Here is a 24,255-nt window from a genome sequence, read left to right as displayed (position 1 = left end):
TTGCAAATTAATCCAGCCAGCAATAGGAAAGGGGATCAGGACCAGAGGTATTTGCAAGCTTCAGCTTTCTGTCTTTGATATCTAGCACTTTATTTACATATGAATGCTTATCCAGATAGTCAAGAAGCCTTGCAAATTAAAACTAAACCATTATAACTGCAGTAGGGGAGTCATATATTTACATTTCTAAAGGAAAATTAAGTTTTACAGAAGGTCTGGTATAGCTTTAACAATATATTAATCATTAACTGGAATACATTGACAAGACCTTCATTGGATTAAGTTAAAATAGTAAGTGTAAAGGTGATTAGATATATCAAAACACCTGGCAATTGTTATAACTTGAAAACAAAATATGATTGAAATATGTAAAAAAGGGATGGGTGTTTTACAGCTTCTTCTTCTTCTTTCGGCTTTTCCCGGTTAGGGGTCGCCACAGCGGATCACCTGTCTGCTCATGACTGGCAGTGGAGTTTTACGGTGTTGAGTTGCCAGTCTGGCACCCAACCTTCCACAGAAGGCACACACACGCACGCACTCACACCTAGGGCCAATTTAGAGTGTCCAATCCACCTACAGCATGTCTTTGGGATGTGTGAGGAAACCGGAGCACCCAGAGGAAACCCACGCGACCACAGGGAGGACATGCAGACTCCGCACAGAGGGCACCCCAGCCGAGGATCGAACCGGAGAACCTCTTGCTGTGAGGTGACAACTCTAACCGCTGCACCATCGTGGCTGCCCTTAATGCATTTTATGGTTTGTGATAGTCTCTGTTAGCAAGGAAGGACAATCTGCCTCTCTGGGTGAAGGCAGTAAGGAAATTTTTGTCTTATTAATTTATAATCTCTCTGAGTTTCTATTATCCCTCATTAATGAAGTATAGCTATGTGAAAGTGCACATATATATATATATATATATATATATATATATATATATATATATACACACACACACACACACATACACACACACACATATATATATATGTGTGTGTGTGTGTGTGTGTGTGTGTGTGTGTGTGTGTGTGTGTGTGTGTGTGTGTGTGTGTGTGTGTGTGTGTGTGTGTGTGTGTAATATATATGTATGTATGTGTTTGTGTGTGTGTGTGTCTGTGTTTTCAAATTGCATCTGCAAGGGCCTTTGCTTTGATGCGGGAATTATTTCCAGTCGGTGAACCTTTTAGTCTTGGGTCATCAAAGATTTGGATTAATGCATCATATATACTACCAAGATGATACCTTGATGGCTTCAAAGCATCGATCCAACTCTGCCATCTTGTTTCGCTTAATGGTTTAATGGGTAAGTCCAAGACATGGCTACATAAAACTTGCCAACGATGAGCTGACGCAAAGAAATAGTTATAAATCTGCTGGACTAAAGTAACAAAACTAGACGCATCTAGGCAACACATTGATACATCAATGTCCACTAAGTTTAAAGAGTGTATATTGCAGGGAACAAAAAAGGCTGGTGGATTTATGTCTAGAATTCTCTTTTGTACACCATTTTCTTTGCCTTTCATACTGCTTCTGTTATCATATCCTTGACAACGAAGATTCTCAATTGGTAATTCCATTTGTTCAAGCTGTTCAATCAAAGTTTTTGTCATGAAGGAACGTCTAGTTTCCTCTAGTGGAACAAATCCTAAGAAATGTTCCCTTATTATTACCTCAGGCTCAAACATCTTACTATCTGATAGTTTGATAACATCAACAAAAGGTACAAGCATTGTCATTTGTTCAGTATGGCTAACGTCTGGTGTGCAATCCAAGATGATTAATAATTTTGCCGATTTTACGAGTGACAATATCTTTTTTTATAGCACCTTCTAGGATATTTATAAGTTCATTTTGAATATCCTTTCCCAAGTAATGGACCATTATTTCTTGAGTTTTGACTCTGCGTAAATGTTCATTCATTCTTCTTTTTCTTCTTCTTTCGGCTGCTCCCGTTAGGGGTCGCCACAGCAGATCAACTGTTTCCATTTCTTCCTGTCCTCTGCATCTTGCTCTGTCATACCAACCAACTGCCTGTCCTCTCTCACCACATCCATAAACCTTATCTTAGGCCTCCCTCTTTTCCTGTTACCTGGCAGCTTCATCCTTAGCATCTTTTTCCCGATATACTCTGCATCCCTCATCAGCACATGTCCAAACCAACGTAATCTTGCCTCTCTGGCTTTGTCTCCAAACTTTCCAACCTGGGCTGACCCTCTAATATACTTATTCCTAATCCTGTCCATCCTCGTCACACCCAGTGCAAATCTTAACATCTTCAACTCTGCCACGTCAAGCTCTGACTCCTACCTTTTTGTCAGTGCCACTGTCTCCAACCCATATAACATAGCTGGTCTTACTACCCTCTCTTTCACTCTTACTGGTACTCATCTGTCACAAATCACTCCTGACACTCTTCTCCACCCACTCCATCCTGCCTGTACTCTCTTCTTCACCTCTCTTCCACACTCACCATTACTCTGAAGTGTTGATCCCAAGTACTTAAACTCATCCACCTTCACCACCTCTATTCCCTGCATCCTCACCATTCCTCTATCCTCCCTCTCATTCACACACATATATTCTGTCTTAGTCCTGCTGACCTTTATTCCTCTTCTCTCTAGAGCATATCTCCACCTCTCCAGGGTTTCCTGCACCTGTTCCCTACTCTCACTACAGATCACAATGTCATCTGCAAACATCATAGTCCACAGGGACTCCTGTCTGATCTCGTCTGTCAACCTGTCTATCACCATTGCAAATAAGAAAGGGCTCAGAGCTGATCCTTGATGTAATCCCACTTCCACCTTAAACGCATCCGTCACTTCCACCGCAGACCTCACCGCTGTCACACTACCCTTGTACATATCCTGTACCACTCTTACATACTTCTCTGACATTCCCGACTTCCTCATACAATATCACAACTCCTCTCTAGGCACCCTGTCATATGCTTTCTCTAAATCCACAAAGACACAATGCAACTCCTTCTGACCTTCTCTGTACTTCTCCATCAACACTCTCAGAGCAAACATCACATCTGTAGTGCTCTTTCCTGGCATGAAACCATACTGCTGATCACTAATCATCACCTCCCTTCTTAACCTAACTTCCACTACTCTTTCCCATAACTTCATGCTGTGACTGATCAGTTTAATCCCTCTGTAGTTACTATAGCTCTGCACATCACCCTTATTCTTAAAAATCGGTACCAAAACACTTTTTCTCCATTCCTCAGGCATCCTCTCACTTTCCAAGATTTCATTAAACGATCTAGTTAAAAACTCCACTGCCATTTCACCTAAACACCTCCATGATTCCACAGGTATGTCATCTGGACCAACAGCCGTTCCGTTCTTCATCCTCTTCATAGCTATCCTTACTTCCTCCTTGCTAATCCACTGCACTTCATGATTCACTATCCGCACATCATCCAACCTTCTCTCCCTCTCATTCTCTTCATTCATCAACCCCTCAAAGTACTCTTTCCATCTGCTCAACACACTCTCCTCACTTGTGAGTACGTTTTCCTCACTGTCCTTTATCACCCTTACCTGCTGCACATCTATAGTAGCTCGGTCCCTCTGTCTAGCCAATCGGTACAGGTCCTTTTCTCCCTCCTTAGTGTCCAACCTTTCATGCAACCCTTCATGCGCCTTATCCTTAGCCTTCACCACCTCTCTCTTTGCCATGCACCTCATTTCCTTATACTCTTGTCTACTTTCTTCATCTCTCTGACAATCCCACTTCTTTGCCAACCTCTTTTTCTGTATACACTCCTGTACTTCTTCATTCCACCACCAGGTCTCCTTGTCCTCCTTCCTCTTTCCAGATGACACACCAAGCACCTTTCTAGCCATCTCTCTTACTAGCTCTGCTGTAGTTACCCAGCTATTCGGTAACTCTTCCCTGCCACACAGTGCCTGTCTTAACCCTACCCTGAACATCACCTCACAATTACCCTTTTTCAATTTCCACCATTTGATCCTTGGTGCTGCCCTCACACTCATCCTCCTCTTCTTAATCACCAATGTCATCCTACAAACCACCATCCTATGCTGCCTAACTACACTTTCCCCTGCCACCACTTTACAGTCTCCAGTCTACTTCAGACTGGCCCTTCTACATAAGATATAATCCACCTGCGTGCATCTTCCTCCACTCTTATATGTCACCCTATGCTCCTCCCTCTTGTTAAAATACGTATTCATCACAGCCATGTCCATCCATTTCACAAAATCCACTACCATCTGACCTTCTGCATTCCTTTGCTTAACACCATACCTACCCATCACTTCCTCATCCGCTCTGTTCCCTTCACCAACATGCCCATTGAAATCTGCTCCAATCACCAGTCTCTCACCCTTGGGTACAGTCATCACCACTTCATCCAACTCACTCCAAAATTTTTCTTTCTCATCCATTGCACACCCAACTGTAAATGTTCATTCATTGCAGGGAGAAAAAGGGCTAGATATTCAACAGACCTTAAAATATTACCGTTACTGACATTGTACAACTTTTCATTAGTACCACGAAATGCCAGGTTTTGAGTGCCATGTACTCTGACCAAAGCAATGAAACGTTCCAATATTTTTTGCCAAGATTGTTCTTCTTCTTTGATTTTTTACTGGTTAACACTGTCGACTGTTTTTTCTTTTGATAAATGTAAATTAAGTTATTTCCAGGTCTGCTAGTTATCTAAATGAAAGGTGTTCCTCTCATGTAAAGATAGAATTGCTCCAATGTTTTTCCAATCTTTTGAATCCGATTCTTGTAGGGCCGACGAATCTTTTGTGTTGAATAACTTGTAGCAAAAATAAAAAAAATACATCTTTTAAAATCGAATATATTAACCATTGACAGTGTACTTTGTCACCATTAGGCAGTAATCTTTGGTAGTGTGTCTGAGAAAATCTTCTTTTTTGTGCGTCTTTGGGAAAATCATAAGTAATAACCTGCTGTGGTCCATTTTGTACTAAAATCTGTTGAAAATTATCATTGCAATGAGAAGGCCGGTTCGCTGGGTCACTGTAATCTAGATTAGGCCCAGTACCATTTTCTTTTTCACTTGTTCCAATATTTTCTTTTTCTCTAATTTGAGAAACATCTGTTTTTGGATCAACATCATTCATAATAGAAGTAAAACATTCAACATCCGATGTTTCACTGAGAGAGTGGTCATATTCTTGTTCTTCAGTTATTTTTCATGTGCAAATATATTTCAAGAAAGAACCCTCTTGCTTTGCTAGTTCCTTGGCTTTTCCTGCTTTTCTTTTTCAGTTCTGAGCTCCAGATGGTCGTTTTCTATCGGCCATAGCTAACTATGCTAGAAAATAAATAGTTTTCTAAATAAGGTGGCAATATTTAATGTTTATTATGTTACCTCAAAAGCTGTGTAAACTGTAATTATATATGCTAACTATATATACTAACTTTAAGGCCAGTCAGCTCATTTAATTCATAAACAGCCCTATTACCTAACTAAAGTAACTGTTTTTTAACTGTTGGGATTAAGGTACAAATAATAGTAACAGTTGCATCGCATAACTGCATTGCTTTCATTTTTTTGACAGAACATTAGTCACAGCTTGTGTGTGCCAGCCATGTACACATTTCATTTTATTTATTTTAATTTTGTTTACCCAGGTTTCTCCAAACAGATTTACTTAAAAAAAAATTCAACATATGTGAGGGAGAAAAGCTCCAAAATATTAGAAATATTTTTAAACAAACATTCAGTATATACATGAACAGACATGAAATAACACATTAAGAATTACTCGTAAATTTGCTAATTATTTTACATTTATCATAAAGTACAGACAGAAAAGTATTGTAATTCTAGCTTTGCAGAACTGTAACAGTAAGCAACCGGGCCATTTGTTCCATTCACACAGCCCCAACCACAGTATATGACAATCTTACGAGGTTAAAAACAAAAACAGCAACAAAAAAGATGACATTGTCATTAATTAAGTATACTTTTTTTACACAAACAATACTTAAGAGTTCAGAGCTTGTGGTCGATATTACTACACTAAAATGCACATTACTCTTGCAAAGCAAGATAGAACTGCAGTCATTCCATTTGCACATACGCATTGCTCCATTCCAATTGCCTACCCAGAGAATATGCTTTGAGCCTACAATGTTTAAAATAATGAAAATAAAGGGCCACTGTTAAAATATTGTATTTCTTTCACATCACATAGCCAAGAACTTGCACGTGATCTTACTTCAGTTCAATCATACACACTGTACTCATGCACAAGTACAGTTTGTTTCAACAACAAAACGTTGACAAACAGTCCTATTTATCTTGACCACCCCTACAAAACGATATTAGGTTAGAAAAACATGTCATCCTTAAACGTCTCCCTAGAACACACCTCAGACTGGGTCTATATTAGATAAACGAAAGTTTATCTTACCGAACGCTGACATGATCAAAAATCCCGATACTCGAAACTGCAATTGTGGGGGGTGCACCCCCCACACCCCCCGCTAAATATATATTCCAACTCCAAGATCACACTACAGTGTGGAAAGGGCAAATATTCCCATCTTCACTGTACCACGATCTCACAACTGTGGTTTCAGGTTCTGGGATTTTCGCTCATGTCAGCATTCGATAAGATAAACTTTCGTTTATCCAATATAAACCCCTTCAGACCTAGTATCTCCTTGACTCTTGTCAGGATATTAAATTAAAAAAATATAATAATGATAATAATAATAGTAAAAAAAGTCATCAACAGCCCCCCAAAACACACAGACCATTAGTATCTGGATTACATTGTTTATTGTTTATTCTTTTAACACCATCTGCCAACCTTGTTAAAGATGTTGACAAGTGTATATGGGCTTTGCAAGACTTAAATGGTGAATTGGTATAGACAGTGTTATGAAATGTGGGGTCTTCAATACTACAGATACTCTAAACATGTGTAGCTGTTATACTGAATGATGTCATTATTATATGGTATTTTTTTCCAAAAATTAAGATTCCATTTATGTACATTAAACAGAGTTTTTGGCTGAATTATTGTGATGCTGATCTCATAAACTTATATTTAATGTTTTTGGTTTAGTAAGCCCCACAAGTCTATCCCAGTTTAATCTCCCTGGACCCAACATGATGCGCTCAAACAGCATCCCAGCACAAGAAACCTCATTTGAACTCTACGGTGATTCGCCATTATGTGGCAGTGCCACATCTTTGGAAGAAAGACCTCAGACAATGAGCCGATCGGGATCATTCAGGGACAGCTTAGAAGAAGGTAAACTTCAAAATTATCTTGGAAGAGTTTTATCTATTGATATATGCTGAATTAAAATGTGATAAGCAATACTTCCATATGAAAGAAGAAATACTTATGCCAAGAAATAATTAATTGTCTAATGTGATGTGATTTGCAGCAGCTCACAACAGTCTGAGACATCCTACCTAAATTATCACTGTACCATTTTCTGTAAGTGACATGTAAAACACATTAGGTATACACTCAGGTATGTCTCAGTTCTCCTCCACAAATCCCATTAAACAGGATTCATGTATCATGGCACAAACACACCACTGCACTGTGCTTGTTGGTCAGTGGATGTTCTATGAGACATACCACTGTATGATTTTAGGTGTCACCAGATTCACCTTCCTGCAGGGTTGAGCAGCTGCAGGCTTAAATGTAGTTCACAACGTTCTACTGTTTTTGGATTCCTTGACGAATATCATGTAATGTGCTTCTTATTCACAGCTGTACTTGCATCAGTTATTTATTTGTTTTTTGATGTCCTACTTTCATTTCTATGCTTTCTTTCTTTAAAGGTGGAGTATAGTCACACACTATACTATTTTACATCCACACAGGCCTAGTGCAGTGTGGACCATATATGTGAATCTCACCCACTGGGCCACACTATGAACCTGCTAGATTCGTGTGCACTATTCATTACTAATGAAGTACTTTTCCTACATCAAATTCCAACTGATTGCCTGAGAATACATCTGTCTTTTGTTTGCATACAACAACTGCTTGGTATTCTTGGTAAATGTTGCCTGAAGCCGTCATGAAAAGATTTTCAGTGTTGAGTAAAAACCCATTCTAACCTTGTGTTGAAGATTTTTTTAGACATATTCAGGAGTCATAAGCCTGTTAAGCAGATATACCCAAGAGGCATAATTCCCAGGGGCAGCCTGAGACCACTGTCTGGTTATGTTATTTGCCCAGAGTTACGAAGTAGGTAAATGGATGCTGGGGAAATAACAGCTCTTCGCCTTTATCCTCAGCACTAAACTGCCGGACCACTGGAATCATACATTATTCATCTCCATTTCTGTATCCCTTCATCTTTTCTGCTTCTGTACACAGAATGGAGAAGTGTCCTACTGTAACTCTGGCAAATGCTGTTTTGAAAACATCCCTAAGGTGATTTAATATTTTTCAAATTCATAATTCTAAGTTAGAAAAGATGTAATAACTGATGATGGATTTTTTACCTGTGTACATTTGTTTACATTTATACATATGTGCAAAGTGCAGCTGATTGGCATGACAATAGTTTACACAGTCAGTGACACTTTCTGATGCAACTCTTTAAAATTTTACTTAGCTGTCAGTGTAACTACAGAATTTTTGGTCCAGCTACATATTTCAGCTATTTCTGTCTAACTTCCTAAATGGGATAGTATTCTTCATAAATCTGAAACAAAGATGAAGGATTTAAGTGCAAACTGTCTATGATCATAAAAGCAGATGCTGCACTTTAATGGATTCAGATATATGTCTCATTCAGTAAGTTTGGAACATGCTCTCTAACTAGTAATTATGTATGTTTTAGCACAGTTTTATTTGTTAAAAGAAAGTAGATATTATTTATTGCTCATTAGTATTTTATACTAACTAAACCTGTATTCTTCTCTTGATTTTGTAGTTCATGGTTCCTCATTATCACTGGTATCCAGCACCTCGTCTTTGTACTCGACAGTAAGTACATTGCTGTGTTACTTTAGTATCATTACTCACATCCAGCATCTCGTCTTTGTACTCTACAGTAAGTACATTGCTGTGTTACTTTAGTATCATTACTCACATCCAGCACCTCGTCTTTGTACTCGACAGTAAGTACATTGCTGTGTTACTTTAGTATCATTACTCATATCCAGCACCTCGTCTTTGTACTCCACAGTATGTACATTGCTGTGTTACTTTAGTATCATTACTCACATTCAGCACCTCGTCTTTGTACTCGACAGTAAGTACATTGCTGTGTTACTTTAGTATCATTACTCACATCCAGCACCTCGTCTTTGTACTCGACAGTAAGTACATTGCTGTGTTACTTTAGTATCATTACTCACATCCAGCACCTCATCTTTGTACTCGACAGTAAGTACATTGCAGTGCTACTTTAGTATCATTACTCACGTCCAGCAGCTCATCTTTATACTCGACAGCAAGTACATTGCTGTGTTACTTTAGTATCATTACTCACCATAATGGCACTTTTGGTTTAAATATATGTAGAATTAGAGTAAGACCAGGAATCAAATTTAGAAAGTCATCAGTTTTTTAGGCAGCCACACTGAAATAAGCAGAATGAGAAGAATTTCACAAATGTTTTTATTACTATGTATATAGACAAATAGAATTGGTGAGCAACTATAGAGAAATAGACAAAATAAAGCTTAGAATGGGAGATAGCAATGATGTTAAACATTCTGTGGCAGGAGATCAAAATTATTTCGTTAAAAAATACAAGTAAACTATTCTGATTGTGAAAAAATATAACTGATACGGTTTTCAAAAATATTTTTTTCCTGTGGGGATGTGTTCCCCACACCTCCATACATGGAGATTTACCTTCTTTGCTCTTTAGCTTAACATAATATTATATTGATGGCTATCCACAAATTTACTCTCAAACTGAGTGGTATCTCTCTCCCACGGAAAGGAGGTGAGACATTTTCTTAAGGACATGAAATCTGAAACTAAAATGCATGACATTATTTACTAAGTTCATTCCTCAAATTATCCCAGTGATTTGCCACAAAACCAAAAATTGTATGAGAAACAGAAATTTTGAGACAAAATTCTGGATATTCTGCAAAAATCTGGACAGTTGAGATGTATGGCCGTACATGTCTTGTAAAATAGCACCTAAATCAGCAGCTAGAAAGTCAGCAGAGAAAGTGTCACGTCCACTCTATGAATGGTCACTGTAGCCACTGCTTGCTCTAGTTTCCGTTATATTTTCCTAAACAAAATTAACACCTTGTGGTGTCAAAATCTCCCCATGGCACTTCATTATGTGGGTCTAGTAATTAATAACCCTAATATCAGTGTGACAAAACTATACACCCTCTTACTCTCTCTGTCTTTGTTATTTGGAGCTGTTGCCTTCGGAGAACACATTTCAGGAGCTACGCCAGTTACTGCACAGTCAGCTTTAGGGCTGCTATATAGGACACTAATCTCCTTTTGGAACATGCAGTCACTGGCATTTTAGGAGTACATGGATGTGAATTAATCTGTTAGGAAAACTCCTCAGTATCCTTTCTCAAAAGACAGAGTGAACAGAGTTGTAGCCAGTGGTTTATGTGCATCAGGTTTCAGCAAATGGGCATATGTATTTTCCACTGATATGAAAACTCTTTTGTAGTCTGTTTGAAATACTTATTTATTAAATTGCTTGTTTCAGCAATGAGACATCCTCACTGGAGAGTCACATAAAAGGGGACTCCTCATTCCCAAATTTGCCACCCTATCATAAATGCAAGCACCATAATTGGAGGTCATGACTTTATGAAAAATGAACTGCAAATCAAAGAAGAACAGTGAATCTTATACCTTGCTTTTACACTGTTTTTGTTGGGGGGAGGGGTTCACTTCCTCCTGGAACCACTGTGGGAAGCCTGCACTCTTACACCCCTGCTACTTCCTACAAGAAGACCATCCTTTGCAGTAAGGGGACATACTGCAAAATGCATCAGCCTCAGACTTAGCAAATATTCTCTGACATGCAACTTGGAGTTCCACTGTTCTGAGGTTTGTAATCATGGTCACTGGTACTTCAGCAGGGTCCCTAACATTAGGATCCAAACAAAGAGAAAATGTAATCTGGTCTATATAGGCTACAGACTCCTCATCCTCTTCAGAACTTTTTATGATGAGGAAGGGAGGGGCGGGAATAAGGTGATTTTTTTTCTCTTTATAGACTGTACTTGTAGCTGGTGGCTTTGGACATTTTGCTGAAGTCTGAGTTAGCTTCTTTAGCAAAGCTTTAATTCAGAAAATTTCTCCTGACCAAGTATTTTGTAATCAGTGGTGGCCACAGGAGAAATGTCAGATGCCAGATATTGTACATAGGAGCAATACAGGAACCATAAGACACCTAATCATATACACTTTTAAGGAAACACAGATTTAAATTCTTGCAACCCTTTACAAGTGCTTAACAGTGTTCAGCATCCCAGTAAAGCAGGGCCATTCTTGATACCCCTGAGGTAAGTTTATTTATACAGATGTAATCATTAAGATTAGCCTTAAATCCAGACAAAGTAGTGCTTTACTTAACCTGTAGTGATACCTTATCACATAGGCTGGGAATACATTGAGTTAGAAATCTCTCTCTCCAGCGAGTTTGTTTCTGTTTCTTGGTATACATTTCATCCCCTAGTATAGATGCTTGTAGAGCTACTGATTTTACAAAGAAACAGGGCATTAAATACAACTTCATCTTTTATGGCATGAAAAGTGAGACAGAGTTCACCTCAGAGCAGCCTGTAGGGCACCAAATATAGGAAGAGTTGAGCTAGTCTAGCCAGAGAGTTGGAAAATGTAAGATCTTTAATTTTCTTTGCTAAAAATGATCAGTGCCTTTCCAGCTTGGTGATATGCCTGGATATGTATATTCCTAAAGCATTGTTTTTGACAATGGGTCTGATAAGCGAAGAGTATAGTGGTAAGATGGCTTCTTTGAATCTTGGGGATAGAAAGATTTCTTGACTATGATAGAAACATGAGGATTGAATTAGAGAGACAGAAAGTTGTCCTCATAAGTATTCGAGTCTGTTATGACCTTATCTTTCTGAAGAGATTACCATTTATAACACATGATGTGGGAGAATCTTTTTTGGCCAAACAGCACTACTCACCTCATTTTTGAATTTAGCTTGAGACCATTTCCACTACAGCAAATATTTGCTTTTTACATCCTCTTGTTGGAGCAGTTTAGTATCGGTGAATGAGTTTATAACAGTCCCAACTTGCAGTCATCAACCAACTTGGTCAACCACACTACTGGAATATTGTCTTGGAAGTCTGCAAATAAAATGCCAAGCATAAGCAAGTCCAGCACTGATCTCTGTGGTTCCGCACTAGTTGTTATATTCAGAGAGGATGTCAGCAACTTTCACAGCTTGGTATCTCTTGGATAGCCAATTTGCAATCCACCAGGCAACAGAGAGGGGTTTAAATTACATTTAAAATCAGATGACCAAGAATCTTATATCTGCTTCCACTGTGATGTCAAATCTCAAGGTTTTACAGCCACATGACCTGGAAAATTTTGAAGTGATGATGACAGTAGAAAGACACAGTGACTCTGGAGAGGAGATCAAAATAGGCCAAGATATAATCCCCAACATCAAATGCCTAAAGAACGGTGTCTAAGACTGCAGAATTGTTTTGTTTGGATTGCTCCAGCATCAGTCATTGTTGTCACAAGTATGTTGAAACTTAAGCATCTTGTTCATGTGCTGATTCTGTCCTAGATGTTGAAGTATTGAGGTGGTAGGGAAAACATGTCACAAAGAGAAAAAATCAACTTCTGGTGAAGTGATCTCTACCCAACAGATTTGCACCTTTCACTCACCCTCTACAAGGTCAACGTCTCTGTGCCCAAACAAATATGGGTGCTTTATAAAAGCATTGTAGTTTTCATCTATAAGGTCAAAGCTATATTGTTTGCTAGCTGATTTAAAGAATTGGCTTTTATTGTAAGATGCCCAATAAAAATCAGAATTCAGAGAAATTGTATGCTAGCATTTATTGAAGTGAAGGTGAGCCGATACCTTTGTTAATTATGGATAGCTTTATACTGTATTTTCAGCTGACCCATATAGAGTCTACCTGAGGAGGAATGACATGATCATTTCTTGCTGTGGTCTTTAAATGTGCCTTTACAGTCAGCAGAGAAAATCCACATTTCCATGCCAAGTTTTAGAAATCTACATTTCCGTGCCAAGTTTTAGGATACAAAGTGCATGACTTGTATGTTTTTGTGATATACTATACAGCTGATATAACAAACTAATAATGTTACAAGCTGACATTTACAACAGACTCCAACCTTGTAACTCTGGTTGTACTTGCAGCTTTTTCATATTACAGCTCTCACTGACAAAAAGTCACTGTTACTCTACTATTCCATCATGTAGTTTTCTTGTCTTTTTTTTTTTTACTATAACTGGGCTAGGTCATCTTTTTTGAAACAAAGCTTTTAGGAGGAGATGCCCAAATATAGTGTATAAAATGTAAGAGGCAGACATAGTTGCAAGTAAAATAAAAAGAAGGAACATAGTTTTAACCGTTCAGTTTTCTACATTTATTTGGTCATTATTAATACTTTTTTTTTTAAATTGTAGTACTTTCTATAAATAATCTGCTGAATATAACTTACACTTGTCACTTTTTTTTTTTTTTTTTTTTTTTATGAGCGCAAGGTTATGAAGTTAGAGACATGACTTTATCAAAAAGTCAGCTCAGATCAAATAATGCAAGTAAACAAATTGCACATGACTCCATATGAAAAAGCACATATGCCATCTGCAGTTTTAGAGTAACATTTCTCAACAAAAAAGTTATGTGTCTGGGCCATTAAGCATAATAACTCACATTAATACACAAGGACTCATGCCATGATATGGAGCACAAAAACATAATTCTCATTCTTATTGTGGAAAAAACACTGATGTGACATTATAAAATCATTTTCCACAAAAACAAAAGTGCTTTTGAGGACAGGTACCCTGTGATTACAGATATTCTAAGTCAGTGGTCTCTAAGACGAAGGAGTAAGGAAATCCTGTCCAACCTTGACGTTAATTTTGTAGCAATGTTTGATGCTGCTTAGCACAGTTTTTGTTTTGATAAACTGACATGGATCTAGTACAAGAAGCCAACTCCAGACCTGCTGAATGCAAACTCATTTCTTCAAAAGGATTAAGAATAATGTTGGCAAACCTTAACAAAAACAACACAACTAACAGCTTTTTCAATACCATACAGGAAACTTCATTCCCACATCCCCTCATATAATTACACTAACTCCATAAGTACACAACCATGGGAAAAAGAGAGACTCACTGAAAGAGTGTACACATTAAGACACATACACTACAATTTCACAATAAACAGAAGTAATAGAAAATATGGCTGGAGACATGCAACTTTGGGGAAACAGAAGTAAGGAGATAATATTCAATCATATAGCTATCAACGATATGCATACTAACCATAATGATATATGAAGAAAGTGCCATTGAACTAACAGTGGGCTCCCATATATAATTAAAGGCTGCTGCAGAAATCAGTTACTGAGGTATTTGTAGCATGTGGTATGAAAAATCACATGCTGTCAGAATAAGCAGGGGGTTATAGGAACGAACTGATACTCCATGATCAGCAAAACTCCTTTTATAAGTGGTGATCAGTTGTAAAACGGTGCAGACATCACATACTTAACACTGTGAAAGGAGTTACACTGACATTCAGAATTATTTTTCCATTCAAAGAGCTTTCTAAAAGTATGAAACGAGATGAAAATTAGATGCTTGTCTTACGTATTAATTCAAGCCATTTTCCTTTTGTATCAAAACCTTTAAAAAAATAGTAATGTAGTACAGAAGGCTCAGTTGGTGTATGGCACACAAATTGTACAACAGATATGAAATTAAACATGCAGATTGATTCTTCCACTCTGATTCACTGTGACAGCGAATGACACCATGGCTTTTAGATCAAGAAATAAAACATGCTAGGCTGTGAGTAATTGATATGAATCTTTAATCTTTGTCATTTCTTGGATTTCTGATATGTGCTTTTACTTCCTGGGTATGGCTTTCACATTAAGAAATAGTTCTTGACAGACTTCATTAAACTGTGCTCAGGTTAAGAAATGACATTTAATCTTAACAGTAAGCGACTCATCCATTCAAATTATAAGAGGGTCGTTCTTTCTGTATTTTCAAAGTCTCTTTGCTCATGGATTCAGTCAAAGCTTAATCTGGTATGACTAGCGTTTTTCATCTCTTGGTATGTGAGGAATCCAGTGTGGAGCTTAGTTTACAGCTTGGGGAAGGGGGCTAGTTAAAAAAACACCTTTATGCTAAGGAGATAGCCAAAATGTGCTCTTAACAGTGAAGGTCGTTAATCTTTGTCTCACTCTCAGCAGCTGCAGTATGCTACAAAAGAAGCAAATGATTAAACTACTAATTAATGTGACAGTGATATCAAGTAATATAAATGAACTTTACAAAAAAACATAAGAAATATTCAGTTGCTTGTGCATGAAAATTGCTGCTCAAAAAACAAAGCACATAGCTACGACATCTTTGCCAAAGGATTGAAAAACAGTAAACTCAAATAAAAATATGTAAAAAAATGGATAACTGAAATATGTGGAGGTTGGCTAAGTTCAAGAAATATATTTCAGGACTTGTAACAAATTGTACTGTACTGTAGGGTTAAACACGCAAACTCACCGATATCTATCTATCTATCTATCTATATATATATATATATATATATATATATATATATATATATATACACACACACACACACACACACACACACACACACACACACACACACACACATACATGCACATATATACAAACACATGCACATACATACATACATGCATACAGAGAAAGGGAGAGAGTACATGACAGTGTACGAAACTTACTTAACTCAATTTTTTACATACAGAAAATTACAGACCAAAAACCCCTGTAACCCAAATCAAACACCCCCAAACTAACATTTTTAAAGATATGTCTCTACAGGGTTAAGGATAGCAGTAGGGATAGTGTAAGGCATATGTGTGGATGTGCTCTTTAGTCTCAGGATCAGGGTGCAGTTAGCATTAGGATTCAGGCTGGAGTTGGTGGTAGGGTTCAGGAATAGGGTTAGTGATAGGGTTCAGACTGGAGTTAATAGTAGGGTAGGGTTACCACCTGTCCCACTTTGCGAGGGACAGTCCCTCTTTCGGCAGTTGTGTCCTGAAAAATAATTGTAAAAATGGCAAATGTCCTGAGGTTTTAGGACACATTTATTTCCTATATTTTATGTAATTAGCTGCATAAATCAATTATTCTGTATCTGAAACACCTAAATGTGATAAGAAACAGAATAAGCAACTAAAATGCTACAAGAATAAGCTTTCATTTAGGCAAAAAAATGAAGTTCTGTCCTTTGTACTGGCAGTGGGTATATTTCGCCCTGCAAAATCTGACGTTTGTACCAAAACTGTCAAACTTTGGGCATTTGAAAAGGTGGCAACCCTATAGTAGGGTTCAGGAATAAGGTTAGAGTTAAGGTTCAGGCTGAGGTTAGTGGTAGGGTTTGGACTGGAGTTAGTGATAGAGTTCAGGGATAGGGTTAGTGATAGAGTGCGGGCTGGAGTTAATGGTAGGGTTCTGGGATAGGGTTAGAGTTAAGGTTCAGGCTGGAGTTAATGGTGGGTTTCAGGCTTCACTTAGTGGTAGGGTTCAGGGATAGGGTTAGTATTAAGGTTCAGGTTGGAGTTGGTGGTAGGGACAGCACATGAGTTAGGCTACTACTCCACCCCTGCATTGTTGCTGCTGCTAAAGTCCAGTAAACATCATCATAGTAATCCACTGCATGGGCAAGCATTCATTCAAACCTGAAGATCGGTATGCAATCAACAATGCAATCATGGCTACATCAAACTGTTGTCAACAGTTTTTTTTCTGGCCATCTGCTATGGTCATACTCTATGTGCAGATCATATATTCATGTACCACACATACTTGTTGACACTGGGGGGTAGTCATAAAAAATATCTCAGAAACACTATTAGTGTGTTTTTGGTGAGGTCTATTAATGCCATGGCAATAAGTGATTCAAAGACACTAGAGTCACTGAGTAAAAACTCATTAGCAACTCATTTACATGTGTCTGAAAACATGACAGATTTGGAACAAATGATCATAGTTATTTGTCATACATGGAGTTTCATCTCTAAGTAGCAATGTGAAGCGTTTCGTTTCTTTAAAAACTGTGAAATACTCAGCACTGCCACACTCACAGCAGCTAAAAGCTGTGTGTACCCTCTGATGAATTAACAGCTTTTAAAAGCTGCTAAATAAGTCAGTCTGCTTTTTTGTATGTCAGCAAAAAGCATTTACAGCTTTCAAAGCTTGCTTGCTAGTGGTAAGTAGTTTGTAAGTGAGGAAATTTTAGCATAGAATGTTCTAGGTGGTGGTCTAACCAGGTGCTAAAGTATCTTTGCTTATTAACCTGAGGAATATGGAGAGAATGGGACTGTGTGCTAATTTTTGAGCTATGACAAGCAGCATTATAAAAGTTTTACCATGAATCCTCCAATAGACAAGCACTACTGCTGTCCTCTCTTAAAAGTCAGTTGGCTGCCTATCAGACAGGAGTAGACCTCTTATTTGTTTCACTTCTCTTCAAACTTCTATATCTTCAGACATTATTTATTCATGTAGTAAAACTTACTACAAAAAAACTTCTTTTTATAACATTCAAGTTAATACCCACCCTGCTAGCCACAACAAACTAAATTGTTTTTCTACCAAGTACACGTTTTCTATTTTGGCACAAAACCTCTACCTAAAATCACCTCTCCCTGACCTCCAAATTTAAAGCACAATTCATAATGCACCTCAGCAAGCAAACCCAGGCTAGGTGCCTCATGTGAGCCTCATCACCTAACCACACTGAACCTCAGTCCTCACTGGTTCCATCACTTCCTCCACCTAATCATCTCATCCTGGTATCATATGTATGATTCATTGCTGTCAGTACTGTGTAAAGCTGTGATTTGTACTAATCTACAAAATGATTGTAACATCGTTCATAACTATTTGTTCCAGTGTGATTGAATTCAACCAGGATGCCCCTAAAACTGGTCTGTTGTGATCAGTGTAGTAGTCAAAAACCTTCCCCTGCACGGAAGCTATTGCACGGCTCAAAAAATTAATAGATCCAACAAGAAAGAAGCCAGCAACTGGAAGCTGTAAACACTAATTTAATTAGTAAAACATATAGAGAATTCCAATAACAAAACAGACCGGTTTCGGCTTTGGTTTTACCTAGCCTTCATCAGTGCAAATTCACATAACAAAATGGAATCCATTTTATAATACATCATAATTAGAAACAAAACATGATTGGTGAGCTCATGAATATGCATACAATATTTATAAATATTCATTAAGTCCAGGCTGAAATAATGCACCTAATTTTACTATCCATTTCTTTTCCTTTGCATTCAGTTTGATGTGCCATCCTGATTTGTTGCTTCTGTCACCTATTATTTTATCAATGATGGTGAAATGAAATTTGGCTGTACTATGTTTGAGAGTGTGTTTATACAATGCATTACTAGCTCTTTTACATCTGACGTCACTCAGATGTTCAGATATACGTATTCTAAAAGGTCTAGATGTTTGGCCAATATAGAAAGCATGACAACTACAGGAGGCCATATAGATAATCCAATCGGTGTTGCAATTTGCAAAAAACTTTATGTCAAATATGTGACAGCTGTTGTTGCTAGAAAATTGTTTAGTTTTTTGTACGTATTTGCAATTGTTACAGTGTCCACATGGCATACAGCCCATAAGTTTATCTCCTGATATGGATGTTTGAATCATGTGCAGATTCCTAGATTCAGAATGATGTTTATAATGATTAAAGTAGGCACCCAAATTTTTACCTTTTCTGAATGAAAATGAACATGTTTCAGATATATGGCTGGACAAACATCCGTAGTATAATGAATAATTCCTCAATGTTGTAGCTAATAAATAGCCAAACAGTAGTGTGATAAGAAATGAATGCCAAAAGACAAGTCGCCAATCGCCCACGAGGTAATCCAACTGAAAGCAAAAGTCACGCTAGGTCTCCCGACAACGCTAGCAAAAGAACAGCAGTTCAAAGAAGTTCAAAACTTCAATATATCCACTTGATGGAAAATCAAGTGTGATATAGCCTGAAAAGAGCTCAACCAATAGTTAAGTATATATAGTTAAGTAGAGAATCTGGTACAGCTCCATCTGCACAGCAAACCACAGACTTCCGGCAGGAAATGCAAAGTTTTTTATCACAGCCAGTAACTATGCTTCTCAGCTTAATCGTAATGATCTCCTCAGATACAAGAATAAATCACGGAGTAATAACAGTTTGCGATTTACTACCACCTATGGTAGAAACACTAACAGATTTATTGATATTATTAAACGTCATTGGAACATTCTCTTAGCAGATTCTGCTTTGTCCAGCCATATATCTGAAACATGTTTATTTTCATTCAGAAAAGATAAAAATTTGGGTGCCTACTTTAACCATTATAAACATCATTCTGAATCTAGGAATCTGCACATGATTCAAACATCCATATCAGGAGATAAACTTATGGGCTGTATGCCATGTGGACACTGTAGCAATTGCAAATATGTACTAAAATCGAAACAATTTTCTAGCAACAACAGCTGTCACATATTTGACATAAAGTTTTTTGCAAATTGCAACACCGATTGGATTATCTATATTTCCTCCTGTAGTTGTCATGCTTTCTATATTGGCCAAACATCTAGACCTTTTAGAATACGTATATCTGAACATCTGAGTGACATCAGTTGTAAAAGAGCTAGTAATGCATTATATAAACACACTCTCAAACATAGTACAGCCAAATTTCATTTCACCATCATTGATAAAATAATAGGTGACAGAAGCAACAACTCTGGATGGCACATCAAACGGAATGCAAAGGAAAAGAAATGGATAGTAAAACTAGGTGCATTATTTCAGCCTGGACTTAATGAATATTTATAAATATTGTATGCATATTCATGAGCTCACCAATCATGTTTTGTTTCTAATTATGATGTATTATAAAATGGATTCCATTTTGTTATGTGAATTTGCACTGATGAAGGCTAGGTAAAACCAAAGCCGAAACCGGTCTGTTTTGTTATTGGAATTCTCTATATGTTTCACTAATTAAATTAGTGTTTACAGCTTCCAGTTGCTGGCTCTTTCTTGTTGGATCAGTGTAGTACCCGTGTAAAGTAACACAAATAAATTAAAAAACAAGTTTCTTTGCTGCCGTTCAGTTCCAGAAGGCTTCATATGTTTGCAGCTTGTTTTTCTCTTGTTTTGGCTTAAGGAGCTATCTAAATGTAGATTACAGATTAGAGAACTGATCTCCTTCCTTATGTCCAAATGTCAAACTCTCTATCTAGTCATTCTTCCAAAAGATTAACTACCTATAAGAAATTTCTGCCGGAAAGTCATTGAAACTGTATTTGGTTTTTGTATTATTTTTAATGACTGTATAATTATTATTCTTAAAAATGATTTGTAATATTTTGGAGCTTTTCTCCCTGGGCCTCCACTGCAAATGGGTTCCTACCCAGTCAGATTTTCCCTATAAACAAATGTCAGTATATAAAAATAAATAAAATTTAGCCATTTCATATACAAAGCTGGTGAGATATGATGGTGGGTTGACTTGTGCTGTCAAAGTAATTGACTGTTTGACCCCTATGGAGCAGATCACACTGCAAGTGGAAACTGAGAGAAAAAAACAACTTTTAATATAATCTATAGGATTTCAGCTTTTTTAAAATAAATTCACATGTCATTAATAGAAGAAAATAAGAGGATGTCACTTATTTGAATATTTGATTGTATGGGGTGTATTTAAATAACATGGAGATCATAACCACTTCATTGATCATAGGCATGTAAATTTCCCAGTAGGGGCAACTCTTCAGCTAAAATTCCATAAGCTACACCAGAACAGATAGCTGCACCAGCTACTTACTGGACAACAGAGTTTTAAAAGTATCTAAGTTGGAAAAATAAAATGTGCATAACTTTCACCACTGAAATTACTGTCAGAGTACAGATATGTGGGCAGTTCATGTAGTTCTCATTTGTAGAGATGATGTTACCCACACTACCACCAACACCATTGCAAGTAAATTTGTCTGCTTTCTGAATTTATTTACAAACTTGATTTAGTGAGAAGCTATGATGTCTGCCAGCTTAAGATTCCCAGACAGAACTAGGGTCAGCTGTCCTCCTTTGGGACAAGAAGAAGGAGATCACCAGCAGAGCAGCATTCTCCTGTGGAGGTCAAGTGCTGCCCCTGGTACTCAGTTGAGTGAAGTATACCCTAGTAGCCATGCTATGGTAGCTATGGGCTTTGTAAAGCAGAAGGAGAAGGTGATCTGTGCTGTGTGCTTTGTATATAAGGGGTGCAAAGTTGAACATAACAAAAAACGCAGACCTCCCTTCAGGTCACAATCATAATGCTTGTCTCCACTGCACCTTGGCTTCCAAAAAGAAAAGGACACTGTACTGGTTAAACCCCTCTGGAAGATGAGCAATCTAATGAGGTGCTGTGAGGTATTAATAAGGGGTTACTTGGAAGAGGAGAAACAATTTCCCTACTGCAGTGAGATAACTTTGGAAAGTCAAAAGATTGTGCACTTAAAAAAGGACTTCAGTACTTTTATAGAGTGCAGCCACTTTGGATGTTCTTAACTTCTAGATAAGCTCATATTTTCTTATAGCTTTAAGCCCCACAACATTTTGAGTAATGGATTAGTTGACTGAGGTATGGTATTTATTTATTTATATATGATTGTACCAACACAGATGCATCAGTTGTTGTAGGAAGATATTTCAGTAATATTTATGTGCCACAGTAAAACTGGTTTTATACATGACAATGATTGTATTGCTTTGTGCTACAATCAGTCTGTGATTTTGTATATTAGCTTTGCTCTGTTGAGAGCATGGTCTTTGGCCAGTTGATTTCCAACTTTCAGTTGTAAAGTCTAATTTAAGCACTGTCAGCAAAATAACTGTAATATGAAATACTGTGTTCTTAACCTTTTTTATCAGGTATTTAACAGATGCATCACTAATGTTTATACAATTATATTACCTTTCCATTAAATTCAACGTCAACGCCTGTGATCATTCAGCTATGTAAATACTTCAAATATGACAAGGTAATCTCTAGATACAAAGTGGCTTAAAATCTTTATTTATTTATTTACTGTAAACTCTGATGCAACATTTTTGTAAAATTTTCAGTTTGTTCCATACTGTGAAATGGGTAATAAAAATGAAGTACATTTAAGCAAACAGTGATGCTTATAAACTTTACTAGAACGGACCTCTGCTCTAAAGCACTATATTAACATAGACATGTAACTGAGCAATAATTGTTGCTTATGTAATAACATTTTGCAGTAACTGAGAGAGCACAGTGAGTCGATGCTTATTTGAACCAAAATGACGTTACTGTAATGCTGTTTGATTAGAGACTGATAACACATAGTGCTGCTTTTGTTTCATTGTTTTTTGTTTGTATTGCAGGCTGAAGACAAAGCACATTCAGAGGTAAGCTTCATTAATAAATTAGTATTTATTATTTTAGAATACTGTTGCATTGCTTTCTAATGCTTGCAATCAATGTGGTCATGAGCATTATTTATTTACTTAGTAGATTATAAACAGTGCAATACTGTAAGATGTTGTGCAACACAGAGATATACAGTGGCAGTATTGTGCTTTATAGTTAGGACAAAAAGCTCAAAAAAGTATACATTGATGTTCATATATTTAGCAAATATTACAAAAGATACTTTGTCAAAGTTATCAGGCTAACAGCCTAAGTACTGATTTTGGTAGTTTGTCTTCATGTGAAGCATGTGGTGAGCAGAGGTGTAACCAACTACCTAGCATCCCTCAATCTGGTAACCCTCTTCAAAATTAAGTTGAGGAACAAAAAACAGCTCTTCTATCTATTAAACTGCAGCTAATTGTTTGCTACATCTTAGATCTGCCACCCACAGAGAGCTAAAGTGCTTCAACAGAAATGCATTACCAGCATTCTAATACAAATATTGCACTGAAGACCACTTGGCTTATGACAATCACGCTCCCAAATATTTAGGCCCATGGCGGCTGCCTCCTTCGCTCCACCCTAGCTGCACTTCTGGTTGTGAGCTTTAGTTTCACAGATCCATCAGAGCACTACATATTTTTTTTTAATTTGTAGTCATGGTAAAGCTGGATCTGTCAGAGATCATGTGGTAAAATTTATTTAAATTGGTTGCCTCTTTGCTAGACTCAGGGTGCCACAACAGTACATAGATGCTTAAAAGCCTGAGCATATCAGTATCTGACAGAGACATTCTTTAGTTCTTGCCATGCAAACAAACATAACTGGTTGATCTTGTGCTTGTAAAGCAGAGGGTAGTAAACAGTAAAACGTATGGATTTTTTATTACCATTCATTGCTGATTATTACCACACATCACTACTGATTATTAACACTCTTTGTTGATTATATTACCACACATCACTGCTGACTATTACCACATGCACTGGTGATTATTACGACACATCACTGCTAATTATTACCATTCATTGCTGATTATTGCCACACATCATTTCTGATTATTACCACATATCACTGATGATTATCACTCCATGTTGATTATTACCACACATTACTGCTGACTATTACCACACACACTGGTGATTATTACGACACATCACTGCTAATTATTACCATTCATTGCTGATTATTACAACAAATCACTGCTGATTATTGCCACTCATTGATGATTATTACCACACATCACTGCTGATTATTACAACATGCCACTGCTAATTATTACCACACATCACTGCTGATTATTACTACATGCCACTGCTTATTACCACACATCACTGCTGATTATTACCACACATCACTGCTGATTATTACAACATGCCACTGCTAATTATTACCACACATCACTGCTGATTATTATTACACATCACTGCTAATTATTACCATTCATTGCTGACTATTACCACTCATTGCTGATTATTACTACACATCACTGCTGATTATTACCACTCATTGCAGATTATTACTACACATCACTGCTGATTATTACCACTC

General features: G+C 37.3%; 1 protein-coding gene across 5 annotated transcripts in view; it reads left to right on the top strand.

The window, feature by feature from the left end:
- Positions 1 to 24,255, top strand: part of NAV3 (neuron navigator 3) — a 1,719,037-nt gene that overhangs the window by 1,448,530 nt on the left and 246,252 nt on the right. For all 5 annotated transcript variants that reach the window (XM_044088077.1, XM_044088075.1, XM_044088074.1 and 2 more), the window contains 3 exons: positions 7,095 to 7,283; positions 8,935 to 8,987; positions 22,677 to 22,700. In XM_044088077.1, the coding sequence (XP_043944012.1) occupies positions 7,095 to 7,283; positions 8,935 to 8,987; positions 22,677 to 22,700 (266 nt within the window). The remainder of the gene's footprint in view (positions 1 to 7,094; positions 7,284 to 8,934; positions 8,988 to 22,676; positions 22,701 to 24,255) is intronic.

Source organism: Protopterus annectens, chromosome 11.part0 (assembly GCF_019279795.1).
Source record: "Protopterus annectens isolate FY-2018-M chromosome 11.part0, PAN1.0, whole genome shotgun sequence".
NCBI classification, from domain to species: Eukaryota; Metazoa; Chordata; order Ceratodontiformes; family Protopteridae; genus Protopterus; species Protopterus annectens.
The sequence above is the reverse complement of the archived record's forward strand: the minus strand, read 5'-3'. Positions and strand labels throughout refer to the sequence as shown.